The sequence below is a fragment of the Physeter macrocephalus genome, unplaced genomic scaffold (assembly GCF_002837175.3).
Source record: "Physeter macrocephalus isolate SW-GA unplaced genomic scaffold, ASM283717v5 random_366, whole genome shotgun sequence".
NCBI classification, from domain to species: domain Eukaryota; kingdom Metazoa; phylum Chordata; class Mammalia; order Artiodactyla; family Physeteridae; genus Physeter; species Physeter macrocephalus.
In genome coordinates, this window is record NW_021145614.1 from 1 (window position 1) to 25,665 (window position 25,665).

Sequence of the window (25,665 nt, forward strand, 5' to 3'; positions counted from 1 at the left end):
TGACTCTCATTCCTCTTCGTCCTCCTCTTCATCGTCCTCATCCTCGTCCTCCTCCTGCCATGGGAACTCAGGGGACTGGGATCCCAGCTCGTTCCTGTCAGCACATAAGCTCTCGGGCCTCTGGAACTCCCCGCACTCCAGTGGGGCCGGGCCAGGCAGCTCGCTCGGGAGTCCTCCTTCCATCCCTGGTGAGTCTCCAAGCTCGGAAGACAGCCAGGCCCCATAAGTGGAGAGAGCTCTGTTTTCCTGACTGCTTTGTTCAAACAAATCAGAAGATTGGTTATTAAAATATTGAGCTGGCCGAAAAGTTCGTTTGGGTTTTTCCATAACATCTTGTGGAAAAACCTGAACAAACTTTTGGCCAACCCAATAAGTAAAAGTGGAGCTGTTCTGGTGGAAGCCAAGCAGGGAATCTAGCCCTTGACTGTCTTGGTAGGAATCCTTTCCCCAGGACTGGCTCTGATAGCTGTTCCCATTGGATCCACGAGGGGACCTGGTAAGCACTGGCTGAACAGAAAGTGAAGTCTGGAAGGGCCTTTAGGGAATTAGGAATCAGATTACCTTACTCCTGCAGCAGCACAGAGGCCTGGGTGCCTCCTTTTCTCCATCTAGGGGATGGGTGCTTTTATAAAAGCACTGCACTTCCATCCACAAGAGATGGGCAGTGTGAGCTCCCTTGATTAGTAGCCAGTTTTGCAGCTGTGTAAGCCTTTTTTAGACCCTGAGATAACGCTTAGTGACCCAAAGAAAAAATCTTGGGTTTTTGATGTACTGTGTAAATATGAATTACTGTCTGCTTCTAAATGGAGGACCTGAATTCTTCAAAGGGGTGCTGCCCCCAGAATTGTGAGTTGAGTAATGCATAATTCCAGTTATTTTGGTGCATAAGCCAGAGAGGGTCATCAAAGCCTTTTCCCACTTGTCCTCTGAAATCTGGGGCCACCCGGGAGTCTGGCATACCTTGGCTGCCTCAGTCCACGTGGCCCAGAGGCAGAGCCTCAACCTGCTGCTCCACTGGCTTCTGTAGATCCTGCCCTGGGCCTGAGGAATGCCTGTTGACAGGCAGGTCCTAAAGAGGCACTGAGAGACAGAACATGTATCCCCTGTTTATGCCAGCAGAGGTGTTGTGGCCTTGCATGGGGCTGGCATTCCTGGTGCCTTCTCTCTCAGGCCTGGACTTCAGCCTGTCCAGCTGCTGCCTGAAGAGAAATCTCTCCAGCCCAAGGTACTGCTGGGCTTTTCCAAAAGCTCACAAGTCCACCATGCTGAAAGGCTGTGCCCAGGCATGTTCCCTCTGGTCGCAGTAAGCAGGATGCTGCAGCAATGAGCCGTTGGGCTTCCTTCCCAAGGTCTGGGCTCCCACTGACACCTCTCTCCCCCGTCCGCCCACAGGTGAGGTTTTCCCCATCTCGGAGCACCACCGGCACTCAGACCTCACTGCTCCACCTAACAGCCCCACCGGCCACCACCCCCAGCCAGCGCTGCTGATCCCATCTCACCCCGGATCCTTTGGCTCACCACCCCACCCGCACCTGCTGCCCACCACCCCGGCAGCACCTTTCCCTGCCCAGGTTTCAGAATGCCCTATTGCCGTGGCTGCTGCCCCTCACACCCCAGGGCCATGTCAGAGCCCCCACCTTCCCTCCACTAGCATGCCGCTCCTGAAGATGCCTCCACCATTCTCGGGTTGCGGCCACCCCTGTAGTGGGCATTGCAGCGGGCACTGCAGCGGGTCCCTCCTCCCACCACCCAGCTCTCAGCAACTCACTAGCACTCACAGGTAAGTGAGTGGTGCAAAGAGCAAACTCCCTGACAGCTTGAACTTAAGAGTTTTGGGAAACTTTGCAAAGGGTACCTTTGGGATAGAAATTAAAGGGTAGACTGTGTTTATGTTTTTTCCATAGTTTGTTCAATTATAAAAGAAATATGTGTTTATTACTTAAAAACTTGGAAAAATTTAGAAATGTATAAAAATTTTAAATATATAAAAGAAGAAGATAATTCCTGGCAACCTAAACTTTAACACTGCAGTACATTTTTTCTTGATGTTTTTTTAAAATATATATATATATATATATATTATTTATTTGGCTTTGCTGGGTCTTAGTTGCAGCATGCGAGATCTTTAGTTGCGGCATGCAGGGTCTTTAGTTGCGGCATGCGAACTCTTAGTTGTGGCATGTGGGATGTAATTCCCTGACCAGGATCGAACCCAGGCCCCCTGCATTGGGATTGCGGAGTCTTAGCTACTGGACCACTAGAGAAGTCCCGTGATGTTTCTATATATAAATAATATATATAAATAAGAAAGTGAGGTCCACATTCTATATATTTTTGTTTATTTTTTAACATTATACCATGATCATTTCCCCAGTTAAAATTATTCAGAAAACTTTTCAGTGGCCACGTAATGTCTTGTTGTACAGCTCTAGCATAGTTTATCATTCCCCTATTCCTGGATATTTAGGCATTTCTAGTTTTTAACTGTTATAGACTAGGCTGTAATAAGCATCCTTGCACACAAATGTGTTTGAGTCAGGAGTTCTGTCCTTAAGATAGATTCCTAGAAGTAACTCTTAAGTACTGAGAAAGTTTATATTAATATATATATGAAAGGTACAATTTTTTGGAGAAGATAGATTTATCTTTTTATATTGTAAATCACGTGTGTGATTTTTGGCCACGCCTGGCGGCATGCGGGATCTTAGTTCCCTGACCAGGGATCCAACCCGTGCCCCCCTGTAGTGGAAGCATGGAAGCACAGGGTCTTAAGCACAGGACTGCCAGGAAAGTCCTCTAAGCACCTTGATAATGATTCCTTCCCTGTAGAACCTCCCTCACCTTCTCCAATCTCAGAAGGTGAGAAAGGCACCAGGGTATGGGGGTTGTCAGTTTTTATAGGGGTGGGTAATTTCATAGGCTAATGAGTGGGAGGAGTGTTCCATCTCTTTTGGGAAGGGGTGGGGATTTCCAGGAATTGGGCCACAGCCCACTTTTTGATCCCTTTGGTCCATCTTGGAACTGTTATGGATGGTGCCTGTGGGTGTGTCATTTAGCTTGCTGATGTGTTACAATGAGCGTATACTGAGGCTTAAGGTCTAGTGGAAGTCCACTTGTCCTGCCATCTTGGACCCATTTGGTTCTAATCAGTTTATGTCATGTCCTTGGACTATGTCATTCTTTCAAAGGTTGTTCCCCGCCCCCTTCCCTCCTGTTTCATTGTTATGGATGACCAGAGTTCTATTCCATCTTGTAACAGCCCCCCCAGGGTATTTTTACAAAACTAGGAGATCTTCAGCTATGCCCCCATGAAAAGGAATTGTTATTTCTCTCCCCCTGTGCCTGGGCCCTCCGGAACACTTATCTAGACCATCTCTAGTTCCTGAGACTGAAGAAAAAGGCAGGGAAAGAGAAAGTTTATATTAATATATATATGAAAGGTACAATTTTTTGGAGAAGATAGATTTATCTTTTTATATTGTAAATCACGTGTGTGATTTTTGGCCACGCCTGGCGGCATGCGGGATCTTAGTTCCCTGACCAGGGATCCAACCCGTGCCCCCCTGTAGTGGAAGCATGGAAGCACAGGGTCTTAAGCACAGGACTGCCAGGAAAGTCCTCTAAGCACCTTGATAATGATTCCTTCCCTGTAGAACCTCCCTCACCTTCTCCAATCTCAGAAGGTGAGAAAGGCACCAGGGTATGGGGGTTGTCAGTTTTTATAGGGGTGGGTAATTTCATAGGCTAATGAGTGGGAGGAGTGTTCCATCTCTTTTGGGAAGGGGTGGGGATTTCCAGGAATTGGGCCACAGCCCACTTTTTGATCCCTTTGGTCCATCTTGGAACTGTTATGGATGGTGCCTGTGGGTGTGTCATTTAGCTTGCTGATGTGTTACATTAAGCATATACAGAGGCTCAAGGTCTAGTGGAAGTTGACTTGTGTGCCATCTTGGACCCATTTGATTCTAATCAGTTTATGTCATGTCCTTGAGCTATGTCATTCTTTCAAAGGCTGTGCGCCCCTGCCCCCTTCCCTCCTGTTTCATTCTCCGCTCAGAGATTTTACTCCCATATTCTTATGGGAAGCAGAAGGGCGATGGTCCGTCTTCTGTAACTGCTTCAAGGCTGAGTAGGAGTGTTGACCCACCCCTGCTCCTTGCCCCACCCTTCCTCCTGCCTCCCTTGGCCCTAGCCCTGGGGTACTCCTGCTGCTCATGGCCAACCCAGGGCTCTGACTCTTCTGGCTCCAATTCTGGGACCTTGCAGGCCTGTCTCTTCCTTACCCTGGGAAAATAGTCTATATTACAGGATGCTGCCGGAAATCCAGAGGCAGAGCAGTGCAGTGAGAGAGCATGAGCTGTGTACACAGACTGAGTCCTAGTTGATCCTTGGGCAAAGCAGTGAAGCACTCTGAGCCGCGGCCTCCTCCACTGCAATGGATTTTTGCAATCCTGCAAAAATCCTATTTTGCAGGATTTAGGGGATTGTTAGAAATAATATGCTGTATACAGTATCTGGCGCAAATAGTAGCTCTTAGAGTCTGTGGCCCACAAGGCACATTTGCTTTCTTAACTTCAAGGCACCATGGCTAAGGCAGCTCTGTCCAGTGATTCAGACTCAATCATAAGGACCTTAGAGGGAATTCCCTGGTGGTCCAGTGGTTAGGACTCGGCACTTCCACTGCCAGGGTCCCAGGTTCAGTTCCTGGTCAGGGAACTAAGATCCCACAAGCCACGTGACATGGCCAAAAACAAACAAAACGGGAAAAATGACCTTAGTAAAAGGACATTGACCTCCTTTGGATGTTCCAGGGAGCCATCAGTCCACTAATCTGTTCAGACACATACTTACTGAGCACCTACTGTGTACAAGGTTGTTATGCTACACACTGGGACCCAAAAATAGAAGTGGCAAAGTGGCATAGTCCCTATTCTTGAGGAATACACACTCTGGTCTGAAAGAAAGATGGGTAAACAGACCATCGCTATAAAGCGTGATAGTAGGATAGAGGTATACCTGGCATCCTCAGAGTCCAGGAGGCTCACATGGTAGGTGTGGGCAGGGGAGGCACAGGGAACCTTTCCAGAATAGCGCCATGGAGCTGGGCCCTGAGGGACAGCCAGAGTGTTTGCCCTGTTTTTGTGAGGTTCTGATTTGGTCTGACTGCCTTGGCTTTTGTGGGATGAGGCAGGTGAAGGTGATGGTGGGGATGCTTCCTGGGCTCCTCGTGGCCTGCTCCTGCCCTTCCCTTCCTCACTTTTGGGCCTGTCTTTCTCCCCCATCAGCAGGGACCCTGGGTGCAAGGGGCACAAGTTTACCCATAGTGGCCTGACCTGCCAGCTGCCCCAGCCCTGCGAGGCAGACGAGGGGCTGGGCGAGGAAGAGGACAGCAGCTCAGAGCGTAGCTCCTGCACCTCATCCTCGACCCACCAGAGAGATGGGAAGTTCTGTGACTGCTGCTACTGTGAGTTCTTCGGCCACAATGCGGTGAGTGAGCCCTGCCCAGGCCAGAGCGGGCTTGTGGCCAGCCAAGGGGAGCCAGAGGAGCACCCTGCTCTCCCCAAGGACCCCTTGCTCATGGGGCTAATAATTGCGCTTGGACCCTGTGAGTCCTTACACCAGCGTCCACTCGCTTGATCCTCACAGCACACTGGTGAGGTAGAGATTTCTCAACATTTTGCTGCCTTTGCTCTTCTCATGGTTTCTCTTAAGATTCACTTTTTTTCCTTAGGCAAAAAGAAAGGAGGTGGCAGAGGAAAGCTATGATTCTGATGAGTATGTATATGGGTGTAATCACAGAGAAGTGAAGGCTTCTGCATGATGAAGGCAGAGTGGAAGCAAAGGCTCTCAGTCCCCAGTGTGGGAGCCAGCCAAGGGACAGGTAGTGAACACAGGTGGTACCAGGAAGGAGGCTCAGAGCAGAGTACATGCTGTCTCTGGACAGGGAGAAAGCAGTTCAGAAGTCTCATAAGGTGAAGAGGAAAGGGCTGCTGGCTAAGGGAGAGCAGTTGAGGACAGAAGAAATGAAAGTAATTACATTGCTGGTCACCTTTGAGCTAGCGGTTGTTATCCTCATTTTAGAGATGACAAAATTGAGGCTCACAAAGGCTCAGTGAACCTGCCCAAGGTCATACAGCTTCTGAGTGACAAAGCCTGGGCTCAAACCTGCTTTCCTGGCTCCCAAGTCACCGTGCTCCCAACACTGCTGCGTTCCTCTCACTCCCTCCACCCCCCACTGCCTTGGCTCCGGGCCTGGCTGAGGGTGAAGCCATTTGGTCTAAGTGGCTGTGGTAGAAAGAACAGTTGTCTCGCTTCTCACCACATGTTTGGTGCCAGTGGGTGGGAGTGCTACGGGCTTCCCAGGCCCAGGGTGTAACGTCAGCGCCTCCCCCTCCCCCAGCCACCCGCTGCCCCGACGAGTCGGAATTATACCGAGATCCGAGAGAAGCTCCGCTCAAGGCTGACCAGGCGGAAAGAGGAGCTGCCCATGAAGGGGGGCGCCCTGGGCGGGATCCCTGGGGAGCCCGCCGTGGACCACCGAGATGTGGATGAGCTGCTGGAATTCATCAACAGCACGGAGCCCAAAGTCCCCAACAGTGCCAGGGCCGCCAAGCGGGCCCGGCACAAACTGAAAAAGAAGGTGGGTGTGGCGGGAGCCCAGCTCTACCACCTCTTCTCCCCAAGGAATCCCTCGCCCCAACCCCCAGGACTTTTGGGGCATGAATGGTGCTGGCGGCTCTCTGCTCTGGGAAGGTCTGAATAAGTTTGGGAGGCATCAGGGTGAGGGAGCCTGGGGGCCAGTGATTGGAGGAAAAACAAGTCATAGCGTCAGAAGCCGCTTGCTGGATTCCTCAAAGCCCAGGACTTGCTTCAGTCAGGTATTCATTCAGCAAACACTTCTGCAAATACTGGGAGCTAAAATATGATGCAGTTAAGTTCTCACCCTGGAGAAACTCAGTCCAGTGGAGAGACTGACACAAAACTGGACAAGCACGTTAGTGTGTGACAAGTGCTGGGATGAGGGAAACCCCCCGTCCTGCCTGGTCGTGCTGGAAATGGCTGTACCATGAGGCTGCCTTGGGAGCTGAGTCGTAGGGAGTGAGTACAGATTCATCAGGAGGGCCCTCCTGGCAGCAGGAATAGCACATCCACAGCTCCTTTGTGAAGCCAGAGCTCAAACCCAAGAGAGGCAGGAGAGATAGTGGAGGTGAGGGAGGGGCCTCTTGGGCCCTGCTGAAGAGCTTTGACTTGATCCTACAGCTGCGGGGGGTGGGGTGGTCGCTGGAGGGCTTTAATCACAGAATGCACTTGCCAGATCTGCATCTCAAGATGACCGCTTGGCAGTATGGAAGGTAGCCTGGAGGGCTGATACTCCAGGCTGGAGAACCAAGAACCAGGGGAGAGATGATTGATAATGGGCTTGGAGCAAGAGAGATGGGTTTTTCAGAGGAGGCAGGTGATCTGATTGCAGGACAAGGATATGACAGAGTTAGGGATCATCTCCCAGGTGTTTGCTAGGATGACTGTCAGGATGGCGTACCTTTAATGAGCAAGGGTGGAATTGGCAGAAGACTGGGAATTCAGTTGGGACACGGTGACTCGGAGATTCTCTTGAGATGTCCAAGTGGAGATGGAGGTGTGGGGCTGGGAGTTGCTGGCATGGGGATGTAGTTGAAGCCATGGGAATGACCCAGCCTCAGGGCTGAGTGAGCTCCTCCCAGAAGGCTGAGGATAGAACCAGGGGAGCTATCCCTGGGCAACCCTGCTGCCAGGCGAGCACCAGAGTTTGATGGCTCATCCCCTGCCACCTCTTTACCTCTTGGCCTGCCTGCCCTCTGCTTTGTCTGCACAGTGCCACACTCAGGAGCTCAGCCGGAAGAGAATGGGTTTGACAGCTAGCTAGCTCCAGGTCCTGGGTGGTCAAACAGCCCTGGTGCTCTGGAAAGCAGCAATGATTCTCCATCTTTTTCCAAACCAAAGGGCAAACCAGGACCCCTTCCCTGCAGCCTGAAGTAGTAAGCCAAAGGGTCCCACCACTGCCTTCAGAAAATGGTCAGCATTTTCTGTCTCCTAGCCAGCATTGCCTGGCCAGAAGTGTGCAGTGGGCAGCAGTGGTCTCTTTGGCCTTTCCTGGGCTCCCAAGGCAGTGGTTCCTAGTTAGGTCCCAGCAAGCACACTTCACGGTTCCCAGGCCTGGTGTGCTTTTCATAAATCGCTATGCCTGGATAGCCTTTCTCCTTCATGTCTGCCCCCGCTCCTTTTCCTTCTGAAAACCTCCTCCCAGGCCCAATTCACGTTTCCTTCTTTGCAGTCTTCCTCAGGTAATATCTTCCGCTGTGCTACGGCTGCACCTCGCACGTCTCTCTAGTCTGCCTTTTATCATTCTCTACGCACTCGTTCAGAAACTTCCTGCACAGCTACTGTCTGCCCTGCCCAGTCTGAGGCCAAGATACAACACAGAAGCGGGTAGTTCTGATATCCTGTAACTAGCGATCATGGTCATTATCTGTTTATACATCAACCTCCTCCCCGGTACCCCTCCTCCACCTCCCAGACTTAACTACAGTCCATCAAAAACACAGCTTCCACCAAGAACCATCCACCCATTACCCACCTGGGGAGACAGGTAACGCTGGGTATTTTTCTGCTCTCTCGCTCTCTCTCGCTCTCTCTCTCTCTCTCTCTCTCTCTCTCTCTCTCTCTCTCTCTCTCTCTCTCTCTCTCATGTCCTAACCCTTGCTCCTTTGAAACCAACCCCTGGCTGTGTCATCTGCAACCTCCCACCACCACTCCTCTTCATCCACTGAAGACTGTCACCTGTACTTCTTCCCTTACCTTGACCATCATTCATTCACTCTCCTACCAGTCCTCTTAGTTCTTTGCTCCGTTGCCCTTCCTTTACACCCGCTCAGAAAAACCACAGTCCTGGGTTCGACCCCAGCCTGCCTCTCCCCTTCTGCACCTTGAGGAAGGCACTGCGCTCTCTCTCTCTCTCTCTCTCTCTCTCTCTCTCTCTCTCTCTCTCTCTCTCATGTCCTAACCCTTGCTCCTTTGAAACCAACCCCTGGCTGTGTCATCTGCAACCTCCCACCACCACTCCTCTTCATCCACTGAAGACTGTCACCTGTACTTCTTCCCTTACCTTGACCATCATTCATTCACTCTCCTACCAGTCCTCTTAGTTCTTTGCTCCGTTGCCCTTCCTTTACACCCGCTCAGAAAAACCACAGTCCTGGGTTCGACCCCAGCCTGCCTCTCCCCTTCTGCACCTTGAGGAAGGCACTGGATTGAATCTATCTGTGGCACCCAGGCCAAGTGGTCTCCTGAGTGCCTGAATCCCCACTTTGCTGCTCTCTAGTCTTCTGGCTCCTCGTCACTTCCATTCTCCCCAGTCCCTTTGTCAGACCTCCATTCTGCTCCAATTTCCAGGCTCTCCCCACCCCCACTTTATTTTTTGGCAGATAACTTTACTTACTGTTTCAACAAGGATTAAAAGCCAAGTGGACAGGCACTCTTTCAATGTCTTACCACCCCACCTGCAGACTTCCTTGTCATGAGGGAAGAGTTAGCCCTTTTCCTACCTAAGGCCTGTGCAGTCCTTCCTGCCTCCTCAGTCTAACACCAGCTTCCTGCTCTGTGGCTCCAGCCTCTCTGGGCTGTTTCCCGTCAGCAGTTCACTGTGCCCAGTACTCTCTTTTTTGAAAGCAGACTATCCTTTGAGCATACAACCTCACATTACCCCAGTCTCTTTCCTCATCACAGAAAAACGTCATCTGCATTTATTCTGCAATTGTCAGCTCACTGCAAATTGTCTTCCACCTCCAGTGCTCCACAGAGCCACCAATGAGTTCTTTGTTGCCAAATCATTCTCTCCTGTTCCATCTTCTTTTCCACTAGGCAACATCTCACACTTTGTTTGTTCTCCTTTTCAAACACTGTTTTCTTTGGCTCCTCCAACTTCAGCCAAGTGGGGGTGGGGAAAGGGCAATGGGGAGGCCACATTTTCCACATTTCTCACTTCTTTTCCCTCTGTCCTGTCTCCTTTGTGAGCGCCTCTTCCTCTGCCTGGCCCTCCCCCTTGAGGACAGGTCCCTGGGAAAGAGCCATCTAGATAGTGTTGCCTCCCAGGTCATTATGTCCACCTCTTTCCTCCCTGCGCTTCATGGTGACATCTCCTGCTGCTGGGCACCTCCTCACAGATGTCCCGCAGGTACTCAAACTCAGCATATCCCAAACTGAGCTTGTCATCTTTGTCCAAAGAGCCCGCTTTTCCTTCTCCGCTGTCTGTCTAGTTAACGGCACTACCATCCACCCAGTTGCCTGAACCAGAACCCCAGGTGCCATCCTGGGAGGACTACATCATGGTGATGGAGAGCAGCGGGCCTTGGAATTGGACCCCAGTTTGAAACCTGGCTCTGCCGTACTTGCTGTATGACCTTGGGCAAATCACTTAACTTCTAAGCCTCAGTTTCTTCCTCCATAAAATGAGAATAACCGTAGAACCTAATTCAAGGCTTTTGCGAGAATAAAATGGAGTGATGCACAGAAAGGTTGAGCAGAGTGAACGCTTGGTCAGTGTAGCTGCTGCAGCAGCAGTAGTGGTTGTCGATGTTGATTTCATGACTCATCTCATTCTCTCTCCCCACCTGTAACCAAAAGTCCTGGCTGTGCTACCTCCCAAGTAGCTCACACCCTACTGCCACTGCTTAAAAAGCCTTCAGTGGCTGAACATTGCCCTTAGGGTCAAATCCAGGCTTAAGCATGGCCTGCAGGGCTCTTGAGGATCCAGCCCCTGCTTAGCTTTCCAGCTTCATCTCTCAGTCTGCCCCTATCGCCTTCCTGCCCACTCCCCCCCACCAGAAGAAATCTGTGCTCCAGCTGTCCCTCTGAATGTTTGCATTCCCTAAATATTTCGCCTGTTCCCATTTCCCAGCCTTTCTGTTTCCTTTTATCTAGAAAGTGCTTGTCTCACACTTCCCAGGATAATCCTGTTCACCCTTCAGTGCTCAGTGAGATACTGCCTTCTCTGGCAACCACCTCCTGATGGCCCAGTCTGGGTTCCCAGAGCACTCTGCTTTTCTCCCTGTACCTCTTGTCACTGGCACTCAGAATTAAACAGCCTGTTTGCATGTCCGTCTCCCCGGCAGATTCAAGTCAGTGAGCAGAGACTGTCTCACACATGACTGAATTCCCAGTGCCTCATAGAGTCACAAGTCAAAACATGATTGTCAAAGGATATTGAAAAACATAAGAACTTCTGAAGATCACTCCTGGGTGTGCTTTCCCAACTCTGCCTCTTAATTAGCATCTAATCTTGGGCCAGTTCCTTATTCTTTCCAAAGTCGAGTTTCCTCATCTGTAAATTGAGGATAACGACACAGCAAGGGCAGTTGTGAGGATTAAGTGAGACAACGTGGGGAAGTACCAGACTCATGGTACATAGCAGAAAATGCATGGTTCTGTGCTTTCTCCTTCTCTCACTACCAAATTATACATGATTCCACGTCACTCCCTCTACACCAGTAGTTTTCAGTCTTTTGTAGAGCAGCAAAATTCTTTTCTGCAATTGAAATCTTCCATGGAACCTCATTTCCTAACAAATAAAAGCAAAGCTGTTCTGGTGCAGAGGAGGAGCAGAGTGAAGGGCCTTCCAGTTCTTTGTCCATCCCCATGGCCTCAGAGCTCTGTAGCATTGAACTCCACGGCACACAGCTGCTCTAGACTGTTTCTCTTCCTCACCTGAGTACCACATTGCCAAGGCACAGCCTTATTAGTGCCCAGGGAAAGGGGCATACACCCACTCAGGTGTCCTCATAGCGACCTTCTGATGTATATAGGTTGGCAGTTTTTCTCCCAAATTTGCAAATGGAGATTTTAAGGTTCAGGGAGAATAAGTGATTTGTCCAAGGTCCCACAGTGTGGTCCTAGTCAGCTGTGGAGCTAGTATTTTAAAAAGATGAGAGAATAAATAAATGTATGCCCACTGGGGCACAGGGTCACCCTCTTTAAGTTGACATTGCGGTGGTCACAAGACCTCTTTTCTCGCTTTACTCATCCTGTTTCTCCCTCTCCATTCCCAAATCAGCTGGAAATAGGTGAAATGGTGAAATCTGGCCCCTAGCACACCACTACCACCTCGTTCCCATTGGCTTTTGACAACTGTCTCCCATCTCCCTTAAAGGCCTCCTTAGCCTGCTGGTGCCTTGAGGTTAGGCAGAGGGGTGGGCTGACTCAGAGCCCACAGACTTGTTTTCACTCTCCAGATCTGACTCTGTCAGTGCTGAGTGGCAGGGTCCAGCCTTCCTCAGCCTCCTGGTCCTCACCTGGGCAAAGGGGCTGCTTTTACATCTTGCTGTGGGGACCCCATGTGGCTGTCTCTTGTATGCCACTGGGCATGCTTTAGGCATGGCCTTGATTGCCTGAGGCCAAGTAAGCACTGAGTGGCCTTCCTATGGGAACTTGGCCCTCTCCAGTAGCCTCCCTTATGCGACATCAGGGGGGCACACACATTCCCAGCCACCCAGAGCAGTCTGATCTACCATGGCAGTCTCACAGCCCCACATCTTTCTTCTTGAAAGACCTACCTGATGTCATGGCTTGTTTTCCCCTACCACTTGCAGAATTGGAGAGAATGCCTCTGTAGCAGCCATCTTCCTTAATGCATCCCCACGTTGGTCTTCACTCCAGAATTACTGTCCCCATTTTGCAGATGAGTCCACTGAGACTCAGCAAGTGAGTGAATTGCTTTAGCTTATGCCTGGGAAGCAGATCCTATCCCTTTTGAGTCCTAGCCGCCTTAGCCTTTTTAGGCCCTAGAACTGATACTGGGGCCCTGGATGAACAAGATGTAAAAACCCTACCCTCTGTGGGTATAACTGCCTCCATCCCCAGGACATGTACCTATCTGATTGCATTTCATCCTCATTACTGCAGGGTGAGCAGGCCAGGACTGCCAGGCCCTGCCTCTAGCTAGTTAGTGGCAAAGCTGGGCCAGAGGCAGACGTGTCAGGTGTCGCATTGTGCCTGGCAGCTGCCAAGGCCCTGCGGAAACTGCCTCTTGTATTGGCAGGAAAAGGAGAAGGCCCAGTTGGCAGCAGAAGCTCTAAAGCAGGCAAATCGTAGTGTTTCTGGAAGCCGGGAGCTGAGGCCTGCCAGGGAGAGGCTCTTGAAGTGGCCCGATCAGGAGCTGGATCGGGTCAACAGCTTTCTGAGCAGCCGTCTACAGGAGATCAAGAACACTGTCAAGGACTCCATCTGCGCCAGCTTCAGTGTGTGTGAGCTCAGCATGAACAGCAATGGCTTCACTAAAGAGGGGGCTGCTGAGCCAGAGCCTCAGAGTCTAGCCCCCTCAAACCTCAATGGCTCCTCAGAGCAACGGCCTGACATTAACCTTGACCTGTCCCCTTTGACTTTGGGCTCCCCTCAGAACCATATGTTACACGCTCCAGGCGAGCCAGCCCCACCATGGGCAGAAATGAGAAGTCTCCACCCACCATGGACAGAGGTGAGGGGCCCCCCTCCTGGTATCATCCCTGAGAATGGGTTAGTGAGGAGACTCAACACCGTGCCCAACCTGTCCCGGGTGATCTGGGTCAAGACACCCAAGCCAGGTAACCCTAGCTCTGAGGAGCTAAGTGTAAAGGAGGTCCCTGGTTGCAAGCAGGAGCTGCCTGAGCCTGTGGCCTCAGGTGGCAAGCCACGGAAGGGCAAGAGACAGGGTAGTCAGGCCAAGAAGAGCAAGGTGAGCCCAGCTCCCCAGTCCCCAGCCTGCCTTGAGACTCCCAGTGCCAAGGGCCAGACCCCCAGCCCCAAGCAGCCAAGCAAGGCCCCAGAGCCTCCCAGAGTGGACAGCTGTGCCAAGGCTGGAGAAGGGAGCCAGGGGACCCAACCAGGACCAGGCTGGGCTAGCAGCCCCAAAGCTGACAAACAGAAGGGCAGCTCCTGGCAAAACTGGCCAGGTGAAGCCAAGGCACGGCCTCTGGAGCAGGAGTCTGTGCAGCCCCCAGGCCCAGCAAGGCCACAGAGCTTGCCACAGGGCAAGGCCCGCAGCCGCCGGAGCCGCAACAAGCAGGAGAAGTCAGCCTCCTCCTTGGGTGAGTGCACCAGGAACTGAGTGGCTGACCCCCCACCCAGCCAGGCCATGGGGTGGAGGGCAGTCCTCACATGTGAGCAGCATTACCCCAAAAGCATGACCCAGACACCTGCCTATGAGCACTGAGCCCTCCTGGCTGTGTCTTCCTAGACGATGTGTTCCTGCCCAAGGACATGGATGGGGTGGAAATGGATGAGACTGACCGGGAGGTGGAGTATTTTAAGAGGTAGGTGTGAGGCTGCCTGCTGTCCCGCTCACGGTGGACTCCAGGGCCCCCCCCCCCCCACACACACAAACACTCAAGCCTCTCAGAGAGGCCTCACCCTCAGCCATGTGCCCTTGGAGGGAGAGCTTGTCCAGCCCCTCCAGGCTCTCTCCCACCAGCCTATCTGCTGGGACACAGGTAGCCAGGATGATTTGGCAGGACAGGTCATCTGGGAAGGTGCAAGGGACGGAGCAGGAGGCATGTCAGGCCCCAAGAACAAGGGCTTTCTCTGGTTTTATTCACCTGCACTTCCTCTACTCTGCCTGGGATGAGTTTTGGGGGCAGAGGCAAATCAAACACAGTCCATCTAGGTGGGGAGAGAGAGCCATAAACATACAATCCAGTGATAAGTGCTGTCCGAGGAGTAAGGGCATGGGGCTAGGGCCTAGGAATGGCCAAGCTGAGAGGTGGGGTGGCCAGGGCAGCCCTCCCAAAAAAGGCGGTAACCAGGCTGAAACCTGAGGAATAGGAATGAGTGGGCCAAGTAAAACGAAAAGAGTTTGAGGGCAGAAGAAACACATCATCCTTGAAGGAACAGAAGGCATCTCAGTATAACTAGAGTAAAATACAGGGTGAGGAGGGAAGCTGTATCCTAAGGCATTGTCACTCTCTTTACACATTGTCCCCTGGGCCTGGGGGAATCTTATCCAGGAAGCCCCATACTGCTAGACCCCAACACCTGGGAGCCAGAGGGGTTGTGCAGAGCTGACCTGGTTTCTTTAGTGACCATGATACACAGGTCTAGAACAGGGTCCTGTGGGGAGAGGAGGGAACCTCTGATTGTGCTTCTCTGGCATCTCCTGAACCTAACAGGTTCTGTTTGGATTCTGCAAAGCAAACGCGTCAGAAAGTTGCCGTGAACTGGACCAACTTCAGCCTCAAGAAAACCACTCCCAGCACAGCTCAGTGAGGTATAGAGATCCCCTTCAAGTGTTGCATGCACCCCCTCTTCCCATGCTGTGCCACCTTTTGTGCCCCTGCCAGGCCATTTCATGCTCTGGGGCATAGAGAGTTGGACTAGGTGCTCGGCCAGCCACATCTCTTCTCCTGAGAGCCCTCCTGCTTGTGTTCCTGAAGGGCCCTTCCAGCCCTGCCATCTCCTGGGGTATCACTGCCAGGCCTCTACTTCCCTCACCAGCTGCCTTCCAAAGTGTCCAGGAGGCCATGGGCCTCGGAGGGCTGGCTTCCCCCACGCCTGACATTATCATCCTGAGGGTTGAATCTCGTTTGCCTGGCCTGGCTTCTCCATGCAGGCTACCAAGGTGCTTCCCAGTTGAAGCCATGCGAAAAGGACCCAGCCCCAAGGGAACAGTGACAGGGCAGCCATGCTACACCAATGCCTTGGAAGTCATTTAGGCATAGAGGAATAGGTGGGCCCTCATCCCCAAACAGGACAGATTCTATGAGGAAATTGGTAGTGAAACCGCCTCCTGGAAGAAGATCCTGGCCCCCACCTAGGCTCTGGCCTCTTCCCAGTCACCTGCAAGGGTCCTTTTGTCTGAAATATTGACATATCAGATGATGTTCCACGCTGAAAACTGAGAAGGCTGTGGTAGACTGGGAACCAAGGGCAAAAGAGATGGATGGCTGGCAGGTCTTGGTCCTGGGCTTGGGGTTAATGGCTGTGCAGTGCCATAGTTCACCCTAAGATGCGTTCCTGGGATCAGGCCTTTTCTGGCTGGCAACCACACAGCTGCCTTCAAGGCAACAGCAAGCTGGGGCAAGTGGGCTGAGCTCAGGAACTCCCCAGGAGGATGTCCTCACCTGTCCTCTTCCTCCTCTTTCCAGTGCCAGGGAAACAGACTTCCTGGACCCTGGGCTGAGTCCCCGAGTCCCGTTTTGGGTCAGGATCCCCCCACCCTTGATACTGACCTCAGCTTCCCAGGGGCAGCCTTCAGGGCTGGGCTCCCTATGGCATCTTTGTACTACCCCAGAGTCAGGACTGTTCTCAGACTCACCTCATACCCTCTGCTCTGTGGGCCTGAGCTTCCTGATCCTTTGCCAGACTGATACATCACTGCCCCCAGGAGCTTCTGCTAGGGCTGGGTTGCCCTCCTGCCTTTCTTCACCACCTCCACAAGAACCAGGAGCTACAAGGACCCCAGGCACCTTCATCTGTTGCCCTTCGTGAGAGAAAACGGGTCACACCTCCTCCCACAGCCCAATGCCCCTGTCATCTAGGAAACCTCATCCAGCCATAATCTTCTCCCACTCCCTCTTGGCTGATCTCTTTCTCAAGACAGGGGATGCTCCCCTCCAGTGAATGCTCTCCTCTGACCTTCTCCACCCTCCTCATAGCGTGATTGTGAGCCCCAAGTGCGTAAGAAAGCAGTGCTGGCACAGACTCGGGACCCAGCCCGGGCCATGTACCTGGAGCCTGAGGCAGGAGTCTGAGTGCATAGGTGGCCTCTTCACTGTCAACAGGAGTGCAATGCCAGAGGCTGGGCTCTTATTCCACCCTGGCCTACAGCAGAGCGTTGTGGGCTCCTCGAGTGTTGTCTACATTCCTTGAGATTTAGGTTGATGTTCACTGGGGCTGGGGCTCTGTCCCCCAACTGTGACTTAACCTTCATCCCCTGCTGGAGGTGATCGAGAAAGTCTGTTCAATGTTTTCAGCCCAGGAGACAAAAAATAGTAGGCAGCTGTTCCTGCCTCCATGGGCACTTGTGGAGACTCAGAGCCAGCATGGGGAGGCTAGGGTGGGGGCCATTGCTCACCATGTGGCCATGCTCTTCTGTTTTCTCAGCCCCTGCCAGATCAGGCTTCTTCAGGGTGTCCTGAGACCCTGACCGCCAGCTGAAGGTCTACACCTTTTTCCTTCACATCGCCACCCACCTGCCCAAGACCCTCCCTGCCATCCTGGACCAACCAAAAGCTGAATAGATGCCGTGTGTGCTGGGGCCCCTCAGGACCTCTGCAGAACTGCTTCCTGGTGCTACGCAGCCTCCACACTCAGAGCCCGGGGGCTGGGCTGGCCTTTGGGCTTGGGGGCTGATGGTACTGCTGGCCCAACACTGCTTTCTTTGTGTTTGGTTTTTTGGTTTTGTTTTACTTGTTTTTTCAATTCTTTTTGATACTGTGAAGATCTTTCCTGCCGAAAGATAAAGCAACATTTGGACACAGAGTTGGTATGTTGGTGGTTCGCTTGTCTGGGTGGAGAGTGAGGGTGAAGGATGTACTCAGAAGCATTGGAGTCCTTCTTAGTCATTAACCTTCTTGAGCATGTGCTACCTGTCAACAAGTTGGCATCGTTTCTGCTTAATTCTGAAGCAATGCTAAGTGGGACTGTTATTCCATTTTACAGATGCGGAAATTAAAGCTTAGACAAGAAGGTGACTACTGAGTTCAGTTTGGCCAACTAGGATTAGAGCATAGGCCTGTATGCCAGCAGCATCTGTGCCATTTCCTCCTGTTGGGAGGACTCTGGTATGGAAACCCTGAGCAACCCCTTCCCCACACTGTCTCAGTTTCCCTCCCTCCAAGATGGGTGAGTTGGAGGGGTGTGACTTGATCTCTGTGCAGCGGATGTGAGAAGGTATCAGGGGAAGGCTTGAGGGCTTTGTGAACTGTGCATCTATAGCCTGGACGATTGGAGTTGTCAGGGGAAGTTGGTGGTAAATGGAGTTTTTATAAATGGGATTTGACTTTACAAAGGAAATGGACGTGTAGCCTAAGTAGTTGAGAGTTAGGAGAGTAATGAACTATCTCATTCCCCCCCCCACCGTGGATCTGGTTTGTGAATTCAGATTTTAATATAATAGTTTGCTAGAAATGCCTCACACACACTTTTGTCCCGAATCCTCACCTCCAATGTCATTTTCCTACTATAACCAACTCTTAGCTTGAGCTCAATGTGCGGAGCGACAGTGGTAGTGGCCACACAGTCACTAAGAGCCCTTTGTGGAGTGTTGGGAGCAGGATCGGAAAACACTCCCTCCTTCCTCCCAGGTTGAACACCCCCCGCCCCCCACCACACACACACACACACTGGGTTGGCAGTACAAGCTTCCTCTTCCAGAGAGGTGAAACAGCATTGACCATAGGCTCACAGTTCCTGGTCCCTTGGCCAATCCCCAAGGAAGTGTGGACACTTCTGTGAAACTTTTCTCTGTATATTTATTACCTGTGCATCTCTCTCCCTTCAGCTCTTACACTAGGCTCCTGCCCTGCAATTGAATTGTCACAGCTATCTAAAATTCTGCCTCATCCTTTCAAAGTTACAGGTCTGATCAAGCAGCCGCTTTACCTACAGAGAAAGACTTTTGAGAATAGCAGTGAGGGCCCTCTAAGCCCGGCCCCTGCCTTTGGCACACTCTCTCCACACCTGATGACCTCAGTCTCCAGCTAGGCCTGGCACCCTCGGGGTTTCTGACTTTTGCTCACTTGTTTCCCTCTTCCCAGTTAACACTTTGTTCATGAATTCCACCTTAACTTTCACATCCCTTTCTTTCAACTGAGAAGCCACTTTTACTGTGAGAATCAAGTTTGCCCTGCGTTTATGCTAATTGCAAAAATGGTACCTTTTGTGTCTTAGAGGAGATTTCTTAATCTCAAGACAGTTACCTATGTTTGTCTCCTCACCTAATCTGTAAGGTCCTCACAAGCCAGGTTTGTGTCTTGTTCATCTTTTATCTGCTTCGACACTACACACAATGCCCAGCACATACTCATACTTAATATATGAAGGAAGAAAACAGCACTGACCCATCACTCCTCTTTAAAAGTTCCCAGTGACGTTGAAATCACCCTGACAGTCTCGGCCCTGCATGCTCTGGGTCTACCTTAAAGCCTTAGCTCTGACTACCCAACCCCACACGGGCCACGTGATCACTTTGTTCCCTGGGAACTTGCACATGGCCAGAACTTCACTCCTGCTAGACCCTCTATCAGGAAGCCTCTCCCTCTCTTGCACTCCCAGCTCTGCGATTCCACACTTCCTTGTAACTTCAGATCCAGGTCTCGAAGCCTTCTCTGGTTCCCCAGTCACTCTCTGAACTCTATTACAGCATTTACATTAATAATCGTTTACATACATATACAGGCCCTCAGTTAAAACCCACCGTCATCATTATTTTGTTTATCCCTCACCACTCTGAACATAGGTGTCTCACACAGATGAGAACACCAGTCAGAGCGGCAGCGTGTGTTGAGTCACTTTTTCTGCAAGCCCCGCCCTGCCCTCTTTGGCCCGCGCCGGTTAATGGGGGCGGGATAGAGGGGGGCGGGATCCCAGCTGGCTGGGTCCCACAGCTCCCCGGCCACGAAAGGGCCCAGTGTCCGCCGGCGGGGGCGTGCCGGATGACGTCACGCCCTGGGCGAGGCTGGGGACCCAGCACACCGCCGTCTTCGGGATCAGCGGTCCCCACGACTCAACCCGACTTGGTTTGCGCCTTCAGCGTGTGCTCCAAATACTCCAGCGTCCCATAATGCCTTGCCTGACGCTTTCGCCCTCAGCCCTGGCAAGAGCTGCGTAGCCGCCCACAGGGGGCGGAGACGCCACGCCGCAAGACAGGGGCTCAGGAGAAAATTTGTCCCTCTGCGCGACCCGGCACTTAGAGGTTGTTGCTAGGCGCCGACGTCCGCTTCTTCACATCTGATTGGATCTCATTATAGGTGAGGCGGGTTTTTACCGTGGTGCGCATGCGTGCAGCAAAGGATGGAGGAATCGGACCCCGAGCGGAAGGTGGGAGCCAGGCGGGGGTCCGCGCGGGTGGCGAGCGTTCGTGAAGGGGGGACGGGGGTCCGGGTCTGACTCGTGTGTATCTGCAGCGGGCTCGCACCGACGAGGCGACTGCCACAGGAAGCCGCTCCGAGGCAGACGATGAGGACGACGAGGACTACGTGCCGTACGTGCCGTTGCGACAGCGCCGGCAACTGCTGGTGAGGGCCCCGGTTCGAGGGAGGAATGAGGGCAGGAAATGGGGGGTTCGCGGTGGGATGGGGGGTGGCCCCCGGTCTGCGGAGTGAGGTGTCAGTACACGGGAGCGTGGTCCCCAGGCAAACGAGGAACTGGCGACCTGATCTGAGGGGTGGGGCAGCTGTGCGCCTCGGGGTACAGGACCCTCTCCCAAAAGCCAGGATCCTGACGCAGGCCCCTGGGCCCGATGCCCCACTGTGCGTTGGGCTCGGCTCTGAGGGGTGTTGGTGGAACCTCAGCTCCAGAAGCTGCTGCAGCGAAGGCGCAAGGGAGCTGCAGAAGAGGAGCAGCAGGACAGCGGCAGCGAGCCCCGGGGAGATGAGGACGACATCCCGTTGGGCCCTCAGTCCAACGTCAGCCTCCTGGATCAGCACCAGCACCTCAAAGAGAAGGCTGAAGGTGGGCTGGGCAACAGGCGGGAGGCTCAGCTTGGTGCACTGCTTTGGTGTCTCTCTGACACCTTCTGCTTGTTTGGTCAGCCCGCAAGGAGTCTGCCAAAGAGAAGCAGCTGAAGGAAGAGGAGAAGATCCTGGAGAGTGTGGCTGAGGGTCGAGGTATGGCTGTAGTTAGGGCAGAGAAGAGGTGGACTGAGCCTCCTCCCCCAGTCCTAGGCATGTTATATTTCAAAGGGCCTGGTCTCTGGGAAGCAGGAGCCAGCCCTGAGCCACATCTGTTTCCTCAGCCTTGATGTCAGTGAAGGAGATGGCTAAGGGAATCACATATGATGATCCAATCAAAACTAGGTATGTCTTTCTGATTTGGAAAGTCAGTCACTCTTATTTCAGACGTATGTGGTGGAGACTGGCGGGAACACCCCAAAGCCAGCTGTGCCCAGGGGCTCTCTTGACTCTTGCCACCCACCCACAGTTGGACACCACCCCGTTACGTCTTGAGCATGTCTGAAGAGCGGCATGAGCGTGTACGGAAGAAGTACCACATTTTGGTGGAAGGAGATGGTATCCCGCCACCCATCAAGAGCTTCAAGGAAATGAAATTTCCTGCAGGTGCCTGGGAGCTGGGAGCAACACCACATTTTGATAGGGAAACATCTGTGAGGTTGCAGCCTAGCCCCCACCAAGCCCAGCAGCTGCAGCATTGGGTCTAGTCAGTGGGGATGAGGGATTGGAGAAGGAGGGATTTGTCTTTATGCTCCTTTTTCAGTTGTTGCAACTGTTCATATTTACCAATTTCTGTCATTAGGGAGCTTTGGTGGGCAAGTGATGACGGCCTTAAACAGACCTGGGTGTGCATCCTGCCTCTGCTTAATCTAGAGGCCTTGGACAAGTCTGTGTGTTTGTTTTTCTTTCTTTTTTTCCCTGGGTCTTAGTTTCATCATCTGCAACCTGAAGGCCATAGTGCCAATTTTGTAGGCTTTGGGGGTCTGTTGAAGTACCTATGAGACACAAGGATGATGCCAGTGTTGTTTTCTGTAGCTATCCTGAGAGGCCTGAAGAAGAAGGGCATCCACCACCCAACACCCATTCAGATCCAGGGAATTCCCACCATGTGAGTGTGAACCTGGCGGCCCTGGGGAGGAGTCGTTGCTAGATGAGAAGCAGTCCCTGTATTCCACTGAATCTGACCCTCAGGCCTCTTTTCTCTCACCAGTCTATCTGGCCGTGACATGATAGGCATAGCCTTCACGGGTTCAGGCAAGACACTGGTGTTCACTTTGCCGGTCATCATGTTCTGCCTGGAGCAAGAGAAAAGATTACCTTTCTCTAAGCGTGAAGGGCCCTATGGACTCATTATCTGCCCCTCGGTAAGATAGGCTGGCCTGGAGGGCAGGGCGCAGATGGGGCCACCTCTGGTGCCAGCCACTGCCCCTGTTACCTGCAGCGGGAGCTGGCCCGGCAGACCCACGGCATCCTGGAGTATTACTGCCGCCTACTGCAGGAGGACAGCTCGCCACTCCTGCGCTGCGCTCTCTGCATTGGGGGCATGTCCGTCAAAGAGCAGATGGAGACCATCCGACAGTGAGTATAGGCACCCCTGCCCTAAGGGCTTCCCCCAAAGCCCCTACCTAGACAAGCTAAAGGACCCTTTGTTTTAGCCACTCGACAGATCCTTGCGGAGGCCTCCCGTGGGCCGAGCCCTCAATGAGCCCCCAGTCTAATGGGGAGGTTGGTTGGGGTGGGACAGAGGGCTGTGGTGAGATACTGTGGGAACACAGTAGATGGAACGGGGGCATCTGGGAGGTCAAGGAGTCGGGGCATTCCAGGCAGAAGGCACAGAGGTGGGGGCCCCGGGGTGTCCAGGAAGGTCAGGGTTGTTCAGTGTGACCCATCGAGGCGCTGAGGCTCTGGGGCATGGCTGGACCTGTGCCCTTTCCACACAGTGCAGTTTCCAACAGACATAACTAGATATCCAGGGTTACAGACAGGCCAAATCCAGTTCCTGTTTCATAGGCATTGCTAGTCAGGGAGGATGCAGACGTGGAAAAGATGAGTCCATTGTACCACAAAAGTGAGCCTTTGAGGCCTACAAAGGGAGCTGTGGGAGCACAGGCTGAGACCTATCTGAAGATTCAGGACCGTTCTCCTGGGGGCAAGAGGGGTGACCTGGGGGAGGGGTGTGTGGGGCCGAGGTGACCACATGGCTCGGGTAGAGCAGTGGAATAGAGTGGTGGTCGAGAAGGTTGCAGCGCTCTCCAGGAGAGCCTTGTGCCGTCCATAGAGCAAGGTGGTGGCAGTGACAAGGAGGGTCAGGTGAGGAGAGATGGGAAAGAGGCCGGAGGGCAGAACAAGGTGGAGTGCTGGCCTCTAGGTAGGGCTTAGCAGGTGGCCCTGCCGTCAGTGTCCCTCCTTGGTCCCCAGTGGTGTGCACATGATGGTGGCCACCCCTGGGCGCCTCATGGATCTGCTGCAGAAGAAGATGGTCAGCCTGGATATCTGTCGTTACCTGGCCCTGGACGAGGCTGACCGCATGATCGACATGGGTTTTGAGGGTGACATCCGTACCATCTTCTCCTACTTCAAGGTGCCCTTCCCCACCTGGCCGGGACGCTCCTGCCACCTTACCCCTACACACCACATTCAACTTTGGAGGGCCCTAAGGCCCTGTGCTGCCCACCCGCTGTCCCAGCCCCTCAGGCTCCCCAGCCCCCACGTGCCCTCAGCCCCGCACTCTTCTTCCTCAGGGCCAGCGACAGACCCTACTCTTTAGTGCCACCATGCCTAAGAAGATTCAGAACTTTGCCAAGAGTGCCCTGGTAAAGCCTGTCACGATCAATGTGGGGCGTGCTGGGGCTGCCAGCCTGGATGTCATCCAGGTGGGCAAGCACTCCTGATGGGCAGTCTCACCTGTGAGGGCTGGATCTGGCGAGGCTCCCTTAGCTGATCGGAGCCGGGTGGGGGGCCACCTTGTGGGCACTAGGGGTTTCATTCACAGCCACGGCCCTTAGCCGGAAGCCTTCTCATGGTACCCAGCCCTTGGCAAGAGGCTCTCTGGTCACCTCCTAGCCGGGACTGGGGACCCATCCTCTGTGGCAGGGCCATGGCTGGTGAGCCTGTTCTCAGGACCACCTAACCTGATCCTGGTGGTGGCAGGAAGTGGAATATGTGAAGGAGGAAGCCAAGATGGTGTACCTGCTTGAGTGCCTGCAGAAGACACCGCCGCCCGTGAGTGCTGCCAGCCAGGCTAGCCCAGGGGCAGCATGCTGGTGGAAGGTTGCGGGGGCGCCCAGGAGTCAGCCCCTGTGACTGGAGTTGGCTTTCCTGGACAGGTGCTCATCTTTGCGGAGAAGAAAGCAGATGTGGACGCCATCCATGAGTACCTGCTCCTCAAGGGGGTCGAGGCTGTGGCCATCCATGGGGGCAAAGGTTAGGGTGGCATGTGCATAGGCATGGACCCCGCTGCCATAGCAGCCCCTCATCTTATCCCTTCCCCTACCTGGCCGGCCTGCCACTAGTCCCCAGACTCCTGCTGTCGCTCTAATAGCTCCTGCCTGACCCTTCCCAGACCAAGAGGAACGGACCAAGGCCATCGAGGCGTTCCGGGAGGGCAAGAAGGATGTCCTAGTGGCCACAGACGTAGCCTCCAAGGGCTTGGACTTCCCTGCCATCCAGCACGTCATCAATTATGACATGCCTGAGGAGATCGAGAACTATGGTGGGCTCTTTGGGGGGCTGGGATTGTGGCCTAGGCCCCAGCCCCTGGGCAGTGGGCCAGATGCTCTGTTCCCTCTCTCTTCAGTGCACCGTATCGGCCGCACTGGGCGCTCAGGAAACACAGGCATTGCCACCACCTTCATCAACAAGGCCTGTGGTGAGTCTGCCACCAGGGCCACCTTTGGCTGTCCCCCGGGCCCTCCACCTATTACCAGCCAGGTCCTGGCTACAGGGCCCAGGGCTGGACCTGATGGTTCCCCGCTACTCCCACAGACGAGTCGGTGCTGATGGATCTTAAAGCCCTGCTGCTGGAGGCTAAGCAGAAGGTTCCACCCGTGCTGCAAGTACTGCACTGCGGGGACGAGTCCATGCTGGACATTGGAGGTGACATGGGGTGGGAGATACTAGTCCAGTGGGGGCGTGATGGGAACACCACGGAACAAGTCCATTCTGCCCCTCAGCGGTCTGGGGGTCTGATGGGGGCCCAGGGTCTGGGGCACAGAGCCTGGCCCCATCACCATGCTGACCCTCCTCCCCCACCCACCGCTACCCCATTCCTCCAGGAGAGCGTGGCTGTGCCTTCTGTGGGGGCCTGGGCCATCGGATCACCGACTGCCCCAAACTCGAGGCTATGCAGACGAAGCAGGTTAGCAACATCGGCCGCAAGGACTACCTGGCCCACAGCTCCATGGACTTCTGAGCTGGCTGTCATCCCTCTTTCTCTCCAAGGGGCCTCCGTCCCTGGGGCTCCAGCCACCTCCCACACCCCCGTGGGCAAGAAGCCAGCATCCTCGGCCCAGCTGGCCTGGGTTGGGCCAGGCTGGACCTGGCTGCCTGCTCCCTGTGCCCCCCAGAATTACTATTTTTGCTCCTCTTTACCCCAGCTGCCATTAAAATACCAGCCTTTTTGGTCTCAGCCTCTGTGTTTTGCCTCATCTGCCCTGTGCTTCCTGGGCAGGCCTCACTCTCTGACCTCCAGAGCCCCTCTCAGGTAGGGCCTTGGCATCTCCCACCAGTACTGCCACACCTGCTGGTACTCAGTTGTGGAAGGAGCTGCCTACCCGGGTTCCCCTCTGGGGGCTTAGGGTATTTCCTCTAGTCTACCTGGATTTATGACTCAGAGAAGGACCACATTGATGGACCAAGGGGAAATGGTTGGTTGGGTCTGCTGGTCTCTCTGGTCGGCTGTTACAATCTCCAGCCCTGCCCCAGCCTCCCTCTTCTGTCACTGTGTAAAGGTCCTGGGGCTTCTCCTAAGGCCCTTTAGGAAGAGACTTCCTGT

General features: G+C 53.5%; 2 protein-coding genes across 5 annotated transcripts; both read left to right on the forward strand.

Annotated features, from left to right (window-relative positions):
- Positions 1 to 4: 4 nt before the first annotated feature.
- On the forward strand, positions 5 to 17,481 carry FAM193B (family with sequence similarity 193 member B; the record flags this gene model as incomplete). Its single annotated transcript, XM_028485182.1, has 8 exons — positions 5 to 188; positions 1,393 to 1,780; positions 5,286 to 5,487; positions 6,401 to 6,640; positions 13,070 to 14,093; positions 14,243 to 14,318; positions 15,171 to 15,268; positions 17,104 to 17,481. Coding segments are annotated over 7 exons (2,211 nt in total), but the record flags the coding sequence as incomplete, so codon positions are not given.
- On the forward strand, positions 17,188 to 25,299 carry DDX41 (DEAD-box helicase 41). Of its 4 annotated transcripts, none has more exons than XM_007102897.4 (18): positions 17,188 to 17,485; positions 19,971 to 20,040; positions 20,127 to 20,237; positions 20,514 to 20,673; positions 20,754 to 20,828; positions 20,957 to 21,017; positions 21,142 to 21,278; positions 21,708 to 21,780; positions 21,883 to 22,036; positions 22,114 to 22,250; positions 23,091 to 23,253; positions 23,414 to 23,545; positions 23,823 to 23,894; positions 23,999 to 24,095; positions 24,235 to 24,384; positions 24,469 to 24,540; positions 24,657 to 24,767; positions 24,947 to 25,299. In XM_007102897.4, the coding sequence occupies exons 2-18, from the start codon at positions 20,014 to 20,016 to the stop codon at positions 25,081 to 25,083; spliced, it is 1,869 nt and encodes a 622-aa protein (XP_007102959.1). In that variant the 5' UTR covers positions 17,188 to 17,485; positions 19,971 to 20,013; the 3' UTR covers positions 25,084 to 25,299. The 4 variants fall into 4 exon arrangements, with proteins under 4 accessions (XP_007102959.1, XP_007102960.1, XP_054938848.1 ...); XM_007102898.4 differs by having other exon boundaries at positions 23,414 to 23,485; XM_055082873.1 differs by lacking the exon at positions 23,414 to 23,545.
- The last annotated feature ends 366 nt before the right edge of the window (positions 25,300 to 25,665 follow it).

Excerpts from the sequence above, each read along its gene's own strand:
- DDX41 (XM_007102897.4), top strand. The coding sequence starts at position 20,014 with ATGGAGGAATCGGACCCCGAGCGGAAG. Across the intron at positions 20,829-20,956 it reads GAGTGTGGCTGAGGGTCGAG|CCTTGATGTCAGTGAAGGAG; the intron begins GTATGGCTGTAG and ends CTGTTTCCTCAG. Across the intron at positions 23,254-23,413 it reads CCATCTTCTCCTACTTCAAG|GGCCAGCGACAGACCCTACT; the intron begins GTGCCCTTCCCC and ends CTTCTTCCTCAG.